Source organism: Oncorhynchus gorbuscha, linkage group LG25 (genome assembly GCF_021184085.1).
Source record: "Oncorhynchus gorbuscha isolate QuinsamMale2020 ecotype Even-year linkage group LG25, OgorEven_v1.0, whole genome shotgun sequence".
Taxonomy (NCBI): Eukaryota; Metazoa; Chordata; class Actinopteri; order Salmoniformes; family Salmonidae; genus Oncorhynchus; species Oncorhynchus gorbuscha.
Genome location: NC_060197.1, coordinates 39,901,540 through 39,914,493, shown reverse-complemented (window position 1 = coordinate 39,914,493; position 12,954 = coordinate 39,901,540). Strand labels below are relative to the sequence as shown.

The 12,954-nt window shown below is 43.5% G+C and overlaps 1 protein-coding gene across 1 annotated transcript in view; it reads left to right on the top strand.

Annotated features, from left to right (window-relative positions):
• LOC124013867 (cGMP-specific 3',5'-cyclic phosphodiesterase-like) overlaps positions 1-12,954 on the top strand; it is a 78,610-nt gene that overhangs the window by 52,149 nt on the left and 13,507 nt on the right. The window contains exon 8 of the mRNA XM_046328419.1: positions 7,999-8,066. Coding sequence (XP_046184375.1) covers positions 7,999-8,066 — 68 coding nt within the window. The remainder of the gene's footprint in view (positions 1-7,998; positions 8,067-12,954) is intronic.

Sequence of the window (12,954 nt, the reverse complement as noted above, 5' to 3'; positions counted from 1 at the left end):
TGAGAAAGATATGAGTCTGTGGTTAACATCTTACAGGAGGTTGTCATAGATACTGAGAAAGATATGAGTCTGTGGTTAACATCTTACAGGAGGTATGTATGTATGTATGTATATATATATATATATATATATATATATATATATATATATATATGCTGATGTCCAACAACTCGTCAGTCTATTCTCGTACAATACTGTGTACTACTCCCTTCACAGAACTGCACAAACTGGCCCTAACCAGAATAGAAAGAGCAGTGGGAGGCCCCGGTGCACAGCTGAACAAGAGGACAAGTACATTAGAGTGTTTAGTTTGAGAAACAGACTCCTCACAAGTCCTCAACTGGCAGCCTCATTATATAGTGAGAGAGAGATAGAGAGAGGGAGAGAGGGATAGAGAGAGAGGCGGCCATACATTGTCTCTATCTGTATGACAAGCCCATATGCTTCTCTCAATGTAAACGTCTGTACTAACTCAACTAAGCCATATAACTCTACCTACATGTACATATTACCTCGACACCGGTGCCCCCGCGCATTGTTGGTTAAGGGCTTGTAAGTAAACATTTCGCAGTAACAGGCCCGACCTGTTGTATTCGGCGCATGTGACAAATACGATTTGATTTGATGTTCCTCTGTTTGTAAACTCCCTCTACAAGCTAAGTCCAGTAAATGAGAAAGCTAGCGTTTAACAAGCCTCCGGATCATTTGTCAAGTTAGAGCTATGAAATCCTGAATGAACAGGGATGCTTCTGTTCCTTTATGTGACTTGTCTAGGGACGTTGTACACATTATCCACTGAGCCGTAAAAGTGGCGACGAGATATCTGATAGGCTCTGACGTTTGGTTCGCCGACGGGAAGTCCGCATGCTCTCCTGCCGTTAAAACTCTCATCACATTGTTGTTTTGGGTCAGACGCTGACTTGAATCCAACAGAGAGGTGTATCAGATGTGATATAACCAACCAGGCCAGACAAGGCGACTGGGATTCGTTTAGCCAACATGGACCTTTATAAACAACCTGGATTAGTTCTTACACTAAACAATTACAGGCATGTCTCGTTAAAAGTCCCTTGTGTTGCTGCTATAAAATCCAGCCAAACACCACTGACATAGGTGGATGTATATACCCAAACAAACATTTTTTTTAAAGTAAACTCTATGGGACTTAATGTAAACTTTCCCTGACAGGCTAAAGCTTGACAGCGATATTCTGTATGTTTAACACGAGACCCATTCAGACTTAACTCAGATTGAGTTGTATGACACCCCGTGATAGAAAGTGAGGTTGATTATTTATTTGTTGACATTTTTGAACACAACTTCCCCCACTCTCATGTAGTTGACTTACTCAGGATCAGAACATCCCGCCTCACCCTCTCGGCTCACCCTCTCACCCTCTCGGCTCACCCTCTCACCCTCTCGGCTCACCCTCTCGGCTCACCCTCTCGGCTCACCCTCTCACCCTCTCGGCTCACCCTCTCACCCTCTCGGCTCTTAAAAATGGAAAAAGGATACTTTGTGAGAGGGAGAGCGCAGGTTGAAAACAAGTCCCTATAAGGGGGTAACCGTGAGTCAGGGAATGCTGAAAGAAACTCAGCTTCTGGCCAGGCCTGAAATATATAAACTTCCCTCTCTCCGTTGGGAGTGGGGAGAGAGAGGGTTGTACGGATGGTGGTGCCTCAGTAATTACCGGTTGGTCTCGGTGGTTCATAGGGTGGCAAAGGGCCGGAAAACTTTTCAGTAAATTTCCAGAATTCTTTGGGAAATTTTCCATGGGAAGTTAAGCCCGGGAATTTGGGGAATTTTGCTTAAATTATTCAAAAAAGTTTGATTATAACAGTGAACCTTTTTTGTGGGATACACATAAGGCAATTCTAGGTCTTGTAGCATATTTTGGTTAAACTAACCCCAATTCAATGGAATCCTAACCGTCTGCATGCACAGTGCATTCTTCCATCACATGTACAGCTGATTCTCAAGATCTTGCACACTAATGAGATGCTTTTGAGCCCTCACTACTACACTGTCTGAGCCAAGGACTACATGCTTTCTGGTAAGTTTTGATTACAATACTGGGTGGGGTGAATATATTTTATATGACATACATGATTTTTTGTTAACTTGTAAATAGTAGCCGACAGCAAAGTGTGTTTAAATCATTTCTAACTTAACCATTTCTGCTAGTTAGTTGTTGCTACCATGTGGGTTTTAGCTTGCTTGAGCCTGCTAACAGAGGAGTGTTAATTCACCTGTTTCCATTAAGGTTTCATTTTAAACATTTATCTTACAAAGGGGATGTTTAATCTATCTGCTTAACTATTTATATGTACATGGAATTGTGTTTGTTATTTTTTACAGGAAAATGCCACGGGCATTATCTGATGTGTGGAGACATTGCAGCTACTGCAGCTGATGTAGAAGGAAAAGCTGTGTATATGTGCAAATACTGTGCCAAATCATATGTGAAGAATGCAACAAAGATACAGAATCATCTGGCCAAGTGCATAAAGTTTCCTCAGCGCTCACGAAATAAAACCTCTTGTCATGTTTTGTCATTGGTTATCATGTCTTGTCTCTGTGCTTCCCTTCTATTCGTTTCCCTCTGCTGGTCTTATTAGGTTCTTTCCCTCTTTCTATTCCTCTCTCCCTCTCTCGCTCTCTCTCTCTATCGTTCCGTTCCTGCTCCCAGCTGTTCCTCATTCTCCTAACTACCTCATTTACTCTTTTCACACCTGTCCCCTATTTTGCCCTTTGATTAGAGCCCCTATTTCTCCCTGTTTTCCGCTTCTGTCTTTGTCGGATCCTTGTATGATGTTCACTGTTCTGTGTCCTTGTTACGCCTTGTCGTGTTTTACCTTCTTCAGATGCTGCGTGTGAGCAGGTGTCAGTGTCAGCTACGGCCGGTGCCTTCCCGAAACAACCTGCAGTCTGTGGTCGAGTCTCCAGTCATTCCTCTCTACTGACGAGTGGATTTCAGTTTTCCTGTTTTGCTTTCACCTAGATATATCCAGGATTATCACTTTTGTCTAAAACTGGAATAAAGACTCTGTTTTCGTTAAGCCGCTTTTGGGTCCTCATTCACCTGCATAACACCTCTGACAAAAGTCCCTCTACTTCTATACTATGTGGAAATGATGAATCAGACACCTTATCGATAGTAACAGCTCATGGTCCTCCTGGAATCAGTTGTTTTTATGACTCAATGGAGGAACGTAGTCAGAGAAATGGAGAGGAATGTATTGCTCGAGCTGTGTATGCAACTAGTTCACCTCCGATGTTCCCAAGCAATGTGTATTAGAAGAGATTTCTGAATGTTATTCGCCCAGTATACACCACTCCAACCAGACATGCTTTATCTACACATTTTCTGGATGCAGAGTTCAACAGAGTTCAAGTGAAGGTCAAGCAAATCATAGAGAAAGCAAACTGTATTGCAATCATCTCTGATGGGTGGTTGAATGTTCGCGGCCAAGGAATTATTAACTCATCATATCCACCCCTCAACCAGTATTCTACAAGAGCACAGACACAAGGGACAACAGACACACTGGTCTCTACATTGCAGAGGAGCTGAAGGCAGTCATCAATGACCTTGGACCACAGAAGGTATTTGCACTGGTGACAGACAATGCTGCGAACATGAAGGCTGCTTGGTCTAAAGTGGAGGAGTCCTCCCCTCACATCACACCAATTGGCTGTGCTGCTCATGCATTGAATCTGCTCCTCAAGAACCTCATGTCACTGAAAACAATGGATATACTCTACAAGAGAGCCAAGGAAATGGTTAAGGCACATGTGAAGGGTCATCAAGAAATGGCCATATCACAGTCTGCCGATGTGGACAGCCCCATCAAGAGGATCCTCCTGGATGATTTATTTGAGGAGAGAGAGGTAAGCAGCCTGAAACCTACAGCAGTAGCCATTGCACGGACTGAGGGAGACAATGCCATTCTGTCTGATGTTCATCTTGCAGATGTAAGAGAAGAAATCTGTACTGCCCTGCCCACTTCACTGTTGCTCCGAGCAGAGGAAACTGCAGTTCTGAAATACATCTAAAAGCATGAAGACTTCTGGCTGAAGCCCATAAACGCCGCAGTGTACTGGACCCCAAGTATGCTGGCAATAACATCCTGTCTGGTGCAGAGCTCAACAAGGCCTATGGTGTCATCACTACCGTGTCTCGCCACCTTGGCCTGAATGAGGGCAAGGTTCTTGGCAGTCTGGTGAAATACACTTCCAAGCAAGGGCTTCTGGATGGAGATGCAATATGGCAGTCGTGCCAACATATCTCATCAGCCACCTGGTGGAAGGGACTTTGTGGATCTGAGGCTCTTTCCCCTGTTGCCTCCATCATCCTCCAAATCCCACAAACATCAGTCACCTCAGAGTGCAACTGGTCCTTGTTTGGAAACACACACCCCAAAGCACGCAACAGGCTGACCAATACAAGGGCTGAAAAATTGGTGGCCATCTGAGCAAATTTGAGTCTTTTTGAGTCTGACAACGAGCTATCCTCAACAAGGTTGGAAAGTTACAGTGAAAATGAGGCCTCAGAGTCTGACGTTCAAGAGGTGGACATTGAGGAGGTCCAGGGAGAAGACATGGGAGCCTGAGAGGAAGACAACCAAAGCTTTAGTTTCTAGACTATGATTTTACATTAGATGTATGTTGAAAACGTTTTTGGGAGATGCGATGGATCATTGGGGATCATTCAATATTCCCTTTCTTTTGTTGTTCAGTGAAATCATCCCATGTGAAGAGTCAACTCATTTAATTAAATTCGTAACCTTTCGTAACTAAAAACGTAATTAAATTCGTAACCTTCTATTGGAACTATTTAATCATTTGCAATTATGTCTCCTTATGATAAGATAAAAGGTTTATGTTTCTGTCTCCATATGATATGGTAAATATATCCAATGCAAAAAACATCTACATTTAAATGGTATTTGCCGACAAACCATGCAAATATACAGTGCCTTGCGAAAGTATTCGGCCTCCTTGAACTTTGCGACCTTTTGCCACATTTCAGGCTTCAAACATGAAGATATAAAACTGTATTGTTTTGTGAAGAATCAACAACAAGTGGGACACAATCATGAAGTGGAACGACATTTATTGGATATTTCAAACTTTTTTAACAAATCAAAAACTGAAAAATTGGGCGTGCAAAATTATTCAGCCCCTTTACTTTCAGTGCAGCTCTCTCCAGAAGTTCAGGGAGGATCTCTGAATGATCCAATGTTGACCTAAATGACTAATGATGATAAATACAATCCACCTGTGTGTAATCAAGTCTCCGTATCAATGCACCTGCACTGTGATAGTCTCAGAGGTCATTTAAAAGCGCAGAGAGCATCATGAAGAACAAGGAACACACCAGGTAGGTCCGAGATACTGTTGTGAAGAAGTTTAAAGCCGGATTTGGATACAAAAAGATTTCCCAAGCTTTAAACATCCCAAGGAGCACTGTACAAGCGATAATATTGAAATGGAAGGAGTATCAGACCACTGCAAATCTACCAAGACCTGGCCGTCCCTCTAAACTTTCAGCTCATACAAGGAGAAGACTGATCAGAGATGCAGCCAAGAGGCCCATGATCACTCTGGATGAACTGCAGAGATCTACAGCTGAGGTGGGAGACTCTGTCCATGGGACAACAATCAGTCGTATTTTGCACAAATCTAGCCTTTATGGAAGAGTGGCAAGAAGAAAGCCATTTCTTAAAGATATCCATAAAAAGTGTTGTTTAAAGTTTGCCACAAGCCACCTGGGAGACACACCAAACATGTGGAAGAAGGTGCTCTGGTCAGATGAAACCAAAATGGAACTTTTTGGCAACAATGCAAAACGTTATGTTTGGCGTAAAAGCAACACAGCGCATCACCCTGAACACACCATCCCCACTGTCAAACATGGTGGTGACAGAATCATGGTTTGGGCCTGCTTTTCCTCTGCAGGGACAGGGAAGATGGTTAAAATTGATGGGAAGATGGATGGAGACCTGAGACTGGGACGGAGATTTGTCTTCCAACAAGACAATGATCCAAAACATAAAGCAAAATCTACAATGGAATGGTTCAAAAATAAACATATCCAGGTGTTAGAATGGCCAAGTCAAAGTCCAGACCTGAATCCAATCGAGAATCTGTGGAAAGAACTGAAAACTGCTGTTCACAAATGCTCTCCATCCAACCTCACTGAGCTCGAGCTGTTTTGCAAGGAGGAATGGGAAAAAATGTCAGTCTCTCGATGTGCAAAACTGATCGAGACATACCCCAAGCAACTTACAGCTGTAATCGCAGCAAAAGGTGGCGCTACAAAGTATTAACTTAAGGGGGCTGAATAATTTTGCACGCCCAATTTTTCAGTATTTGATTTGTTAAGAAAGTTTGAAATATCTAATAAATGTCGTTCCACTTCATGAATGTGTCCCACTTGTTGTTGATTCTTCACAAAAAAATACAGTTTTATATCTTTATGTTTGAAGCCTGAAATGTGGCAAAAGGTCGCAAAGTTCAAGGGGGCCGAATACTTTCGCAAGGCACTGTATCTTCCATACACCGGCTTCGAGGGTATTATCACTTTTATGTAATGGGTTACCAACATGTTCAAATAATGATTGACATATTTTCATTAAAAACTTGATTTTGATGAATTTATTCATACTATTTCAGCCTGCCACAAGATATAGTCCCGACACAAATCTAGGGTTGCTACCCAAGCCGGCTGGTCGTTCATTCTATCGTTTTGGTTGCCAGAAACGCAACCCAGTCATTCAGTCTTTTTGTTCTGTATCTATGGACGCAACCCAGTTGTTCGTTCTAAATGTTCCATTGCCAAACTGGCTGGCAACGTTCTTATCCCTTCGCTGGCAAGCCAACTACGGCTAATTTACAGTCAAGTCAAAAAGTGCAGCCAGAATAACAGCAAAGTAGCTGCATTTGCATTTGTTTAAGCTGTTTTCTAGTGACTATTTGGATACATCCATAACAATGAGCTAATGAGGTGCGATTTCACCTGGCATAGATAATGTGCTCACTCATCAGGACATTGTTCAGAGGATCTAGCCAACAACACAGCTAACACAATCACTTCAATCTGAAGCTGGAAAGACTGCAAACTAAACTAGCTGCACTTTTTTCACTTTTTTACATGTCTTTGTATATATCCATACAAATGATGCCAGCTGATTCATGATTTCAACTGGCTGAGAAACGCTGCCTGACTGTCTGTCTCGTCCCGACTCCCAACACGCTCATTACTATGGGACAGCTGGAGATCGAATTAGAATATTGAAACAATGTTGCAAATGTCGGAGACAGACAGCAAGGTTTATACAAATCTCTGCTGTTGAAAACTAAATGTTAGTCTAAAAGAAATGTGAGATAATGTTTTTTTATAGTGAAGATCAAGTTTATAAATTGCCTGGCTGGGCTGATGAGACAGTAGATTTCGTAATCAGATGGTACAGAGTAAATAGGAATTTTAACATCATAGATTTAGCCAGTGTTAATAACTTGTGGAATAGACACAGGCTGGAATGCTGTTTTAACCAATCAGCATTCAGGAATTTTTAACTTACATGAGGGCCCATGCAAACCTGACGAGCGCAGACACACACACAGACCAACAAGATCTCATAGTTTCCCTGTCAAATGTCAACATATTATAAACAAATGTCTATTCTTGGCGCATTAATTCAGCATGGTTGCATGGTCAAAACAGGAACAATGCAGAGGTTAACCGTTTAGTCATTCATCCAGAGTGGTTAAAGTTAGGGCTATGGTTTGGGTTTAATAATTAAAAACCACATGCTGCTACCATCGGGTATCATCATTATGCTTAGTATTCTCGCGGATTGCACAAACAAACACACTTTCCTCCCCCCTCTCTTTCTCACCTCTCCCTCATTTTTGCTGGGCTGGCATGTCTCTTTCCCTTCGTCTCCCTTCGTAGTCAGTAATGGCTGCTGTTGTGGTGGTTGTATGTTCCAGAACTCCTTCTCCAGCGTGTTTCACATGGAATATGAGGACCTGGGAGAGGCCATGGACACCCCCAAAAGGTAAGGCGATAATCTCTATAAATGAACTGCGTATTCGCAAGATTTGAGGGATTGTGTTTGTAGGCCTATTAAGATGGGGTGGGGGAGGGGGGAAGTGAAATAGAGAGTCCTCCAGCAATGATCTTGGTGTAAGGCCAGGAGTTTTTCCAGGTGAAAAGTAATGTGGTCAGGAAAAGCTCCTGACCCCAATTATGATGTTTAGTCAAGACCTCTCTGACTTTAACAGAGTTGACTCTAGTTTGAAGAAAAGTCCTACATCATCCCCCCTTGGCGAGAGACACAACATTGGATCCGGAGCTACGGCCCTGTCCCTATTAAAGGACCCTGATATAAAAACTCTTCTACGAACCCCTTTTAAGACACATTTGACAGCTCCTCCATCACAATCTGTTTAGGAGCAATATGTCACATTAAAATGCGATTTTTCTTTCCCTTTTGGAAGGCTTTCAGAGATGGACTAACAAGCACAGCCCAAGGGCCCAGTGGACTTGTTATGCTGTCTGACTGGCTATGTTGGGTGCCCACGTGGCCAGCTAAACTTCAGGTCTTAATAAGTAATCGGGAGGTCTGTCAGGAGATGGAAAGTCAAGTGTTGACTATTAGAACAATCAGTGAGATGCCCTTTTTTTTCACAAGCTGTCCAAGATCAGGGTCTAATGACTTGGAACTCAACTTAATTCAACGCAATTGAACTCAGTTTAGGTTAACAACGATTTGTCTTCTATTTATCTAAACCATTCTTGGTAGTAAGAATAAAATTGCTGTACTATGTAATAAGTACTAATAAATACTAAATAAATACGAATAAATTAATATGAAATAAATACTAATAAATTACTATTAAATCAATACTAATAAATTACTATTAAATCAATACTAATAAATAAATACTAAATCAATACAAATACATTAATATGAAATCAATACTAAATAAATACTAATATATTAATACTAAATAAATACTAATAAATTAATATTAAATAAATTATTGTTGCTGTGTGTGTGTGTGTGTGTGTGTGTGTGTGTGTGTGTGTGTGTGTGTGTGTGTGTGTGTGTGTGTGTGTGTGTGTGTGTGTGTGTGTGTGTGTGTGTGTGTGTGTGTGTGTGTGTGTGTCTACTTGTCTGAGAGAGTGTGTTCTTCTCTACTGACAGTAGAGAAATGGGGAGAGACAGAAGGAGAGAGCTTGCTCCCAGGCAAGAGTTAGAGACAAAGAAACTGAGACATCCAGGAGGACAGAAGTGAAATGAAACAGACGCGGTTGTCCACCCCCCCCTCCAGCCCATTGTGTCTCGTTCTTTTACACATTCTGGCTTGGCAGACCCAAACACGTTCTACTCTGTACTCCATCTTCTAATGGGCCAAATAGGTTGTTCTGTGTATACTGTAGGACTACTCCTGCCTGGGGAGCCAGTCATTTGTAGCCTTCTGCGGGGGCCCAGGGGATACAGCTAATAGCAGGATGTTAGCTTTGGCTCAGTGGTGGGAGGTGTTTTAGGAGCAGGCGCACGTACACCCCCCTCCACACACACACCGTATTAACACAGTTTACTTGCCAGGTTCAGCGTTGATGAGAACATACTGTGATAGTTAGCCCAAAGACTGAATGTCCAAGGAGTCTTTTTTAGATGAGGCCAGAACAGAACAACTTCTCTGCTTCACTCTTTGTTCTGTTCCGGAATGTTCTCGTGGAGATGGAATCCAGCCCCTGGTGTTAGTTAACCTGTGATCCTGTTCTCTCGTCACACACACACGCACGCACGTACGCACGCAAACAGGCACACACACACTATCCTGTCCAGTACCATTCAAGCCAATTCCATCACATTCTCCAGCTGCTCAGTCTCTCTCTCATCGGTTTCTATTACCATCTAATCATATCTAGTCTAGATAAAGGAGAGCTCTGATGTGAGAGTTTTAATGATGACCAACACTCTCACTGTCACACTCACTCTCACACACACATCAAAGAAAACAGTGTGCCAACCATATTGGAGCGGACTATTTTAGACTCAAATCCACTGGAGACTTATTCTTATACCTCTATACTCACTCACTCACTCACTCACTCACTCACTCACTCACTCACTCACTCACTCACTCACTCACTCACACACTCACTCATAGGGCACCAACAACCCAACAAACATGACCACATTGGCACGATGGGCCAATGCACCTTTGCTATTTAATAATAATACATTTTATAAATAATTAATTTCTTACAATGTAATTCAACGCATAATTGCCTGATTTTCAAGTGTTAAAGGTATCTGCCACATTGTATCAGATAGACAACCGCGTTGTTACTATCATACATATATTTTTACAAGAGAAACTGTTAAGTTTATATAACTATACTGAACAAAATATAAACTAAACATGTAAAGTGTTGGTTTCATGAGCTGAAATTAAAGATCCCAGAAATGTTCCATAAGCACAAAAAGCTTATTTCTCTCAAATGTTGTGCACACATGTGTTTACATCCCTGTTAGTGGGCATTTCTCCTTTGCCAAGATAGGGACAATAAAAGGCCACTCTAAAATTTGCAGCTTCGTCACACAACACAATACCACAGATGTCTCAAGTTTTGAGGGAGTGTGCAATTGGCGTGCAGAATTTCCACCAAAGCTGTTGCCAGAGAAATTAATGTTTATTTTTCTACCATAATTCGTTGTAGAGAATTTGTCAGTATGTCCATCTGGACTCACAACCGCAGAACAGAATATCTGCACAAACTGTCAGAATCTGTCTCAGAGAAGCTCATCTGCTTACTCGTCATCCTCACTGCAGTTTGACGTCGTAACCCACTTCAGTGGGCAAATGCTCACCTTCGATGGCCACTGGAGAAGCTCTTCACGCATTAATCCCGGTTTTAACTGTACCTGGCAGATGACAGACAACGAGTATTGTGTCGTGTGGGCGAGTGGTTTCCCGACGTCAACGTTTCCTGAGTGCACCACGGTGGCAGTGGGGTTATGGTGTGGGCAGGCACAGGCTACGGACGATGAACACAATTGTATTTTATTGATGGCAATTTGAACACACAGAGATACTGTGATGAGATCCTGAGGCCCATTGTCCTGCTAATCATCTGCCGCCATCACCTCATGTTTCAGCCTGATAATGCACGGCCCCATGTCGCAAGGATCTGTACACAATTCCTTAAAGCTGAAACTGTCCCAGTTCTTCCATGGCCTGCATACACACCAGACGTCACCCATTGAGCATGTTTGGGATGCTCTGGAACAACGTGTACAACAGCGTGTTCCAGTTCCCGCCAATATCCTGCAGCTTCACACAGCCATTGAAGAGGAGTGGGACAACATTCCACAGGCCAAAATCAACAGCCTGATCAACTCTATACGAAGGAGAAGTTTCACACTGAATGAGACAAATGATGGTCACACCAGATACTGACTGGTTTTCTGATCCACACCCCTGCTTTTTGTTAAGGTATCTGTGACCAACAGATGTATATGACTTCCCAGTCATATGAAATTCATAGATTAGGACCTAATGAATTTATTTCAATTTCCTTGTATGAACTGTAACTCAGTAAAATCTTTGAAATTGTTGCATGTTGGCTTGGGGTGGGCTAGCCGGGGCTGGGCTTGGGGTGGGCTAGCCGGGGCTGGGCTTGGGGTGGGCTAGCCAGGGCTGGGCTTGGGGTGGGCTAGCCAGGGCTGGGCTTGGGGTGGGCTAGCCAGGGCTGGGCTTGGGGTGGTCTAGCCAGGGCTGGGCTTGTTGTGGGCTAGCCAGTGCTGGGCTTGGGGTGGGCTAGCCAGGGCTGGGCTAGCCAGTGTTGGGCTTGGGGTGGGCTAGCCAGTGCTGGGCTTGGGGTGGGCTAGCCAGTGCTGGGCTTGGGGTGGGCTAGCCTGTGCTGGGCTTGGGGTGGGCTAGCCAGTGCTGGGCCTGGTGTGGGCTGGGCTTGGTGTGTGGTAACTTGTGCTGGGCTTGGTGTGGGCTGGCCTGTTGTAGGCTGGCCCGTGTTGGGCTGTTGTAGGCTGACCATGTTGGGCTGGTGTGGGCTAGCCTGTGTTGGGCTTGGTGTGGGCTAGCCTGTGTTAGCTTGGTGTGGGCTAACCTGTGTTGGGCTTGGTGTGGGCTAGCCTGTGTTGGGCTGTTGTAGGCTGGCCCATGTTGGGCTGTTGTAGGCTGGCCCATGTTGGGCTGTTGTAGGCTAGCCATTTTGGGCTTGTCTGGGCTTGATGTGGGCTAGCCTGTGTTGGGCTTGGTATGGGCTAGACTGTGGTGATTTTAGCATGTAAATCTTGGCGGGGAAAACTCCCCCAAAATATTTTTGATGCATGCCAGCAAAGCCACTAAACAACACTGAACAACACTGAACAATACATTAATTGCACTATAACGGTGACAAACGGTTATACGCCCACAAACTGTTAGTCATCAAAACATTTAGTAAAAGTTTGACATCAAAGTCAGGCATTCTCTGGATTTATGGTCCTTTCAAGACAACTGGGATCTCGTAAAAAAAAATAGGTTGAATCATGACGTCGGTGATCTTCATGTCGATGTTGTAAAAAGAGGCCCGAGTTCCCGACTTGGAATTCAGAGTTGGATGATCATATTTTCCCAGTCGGAGCTCGTTTTTTTTCAAGTTCCCAGTTGAACTCACTGAAGTCTGAGATGTCCCAGTTCTGAGTTTCCAGTTGTTTTGAACAGGGCAGAAATCCTGCTGTATTGACAGCATGGCCAATGTATTCAACCTTCTCTGGTCAGTGGTTTTAAGCTTGGAAAAGAGACCCTTAAACCCAGACTTGGACCACACACCCACTCCACTGAAGGATAGTGATTGAAAGAGACCCTTAAACCCAGACTTGGACCACACACCCACTCCACTGAAGGATAGTGATTGAAAGAGACCCT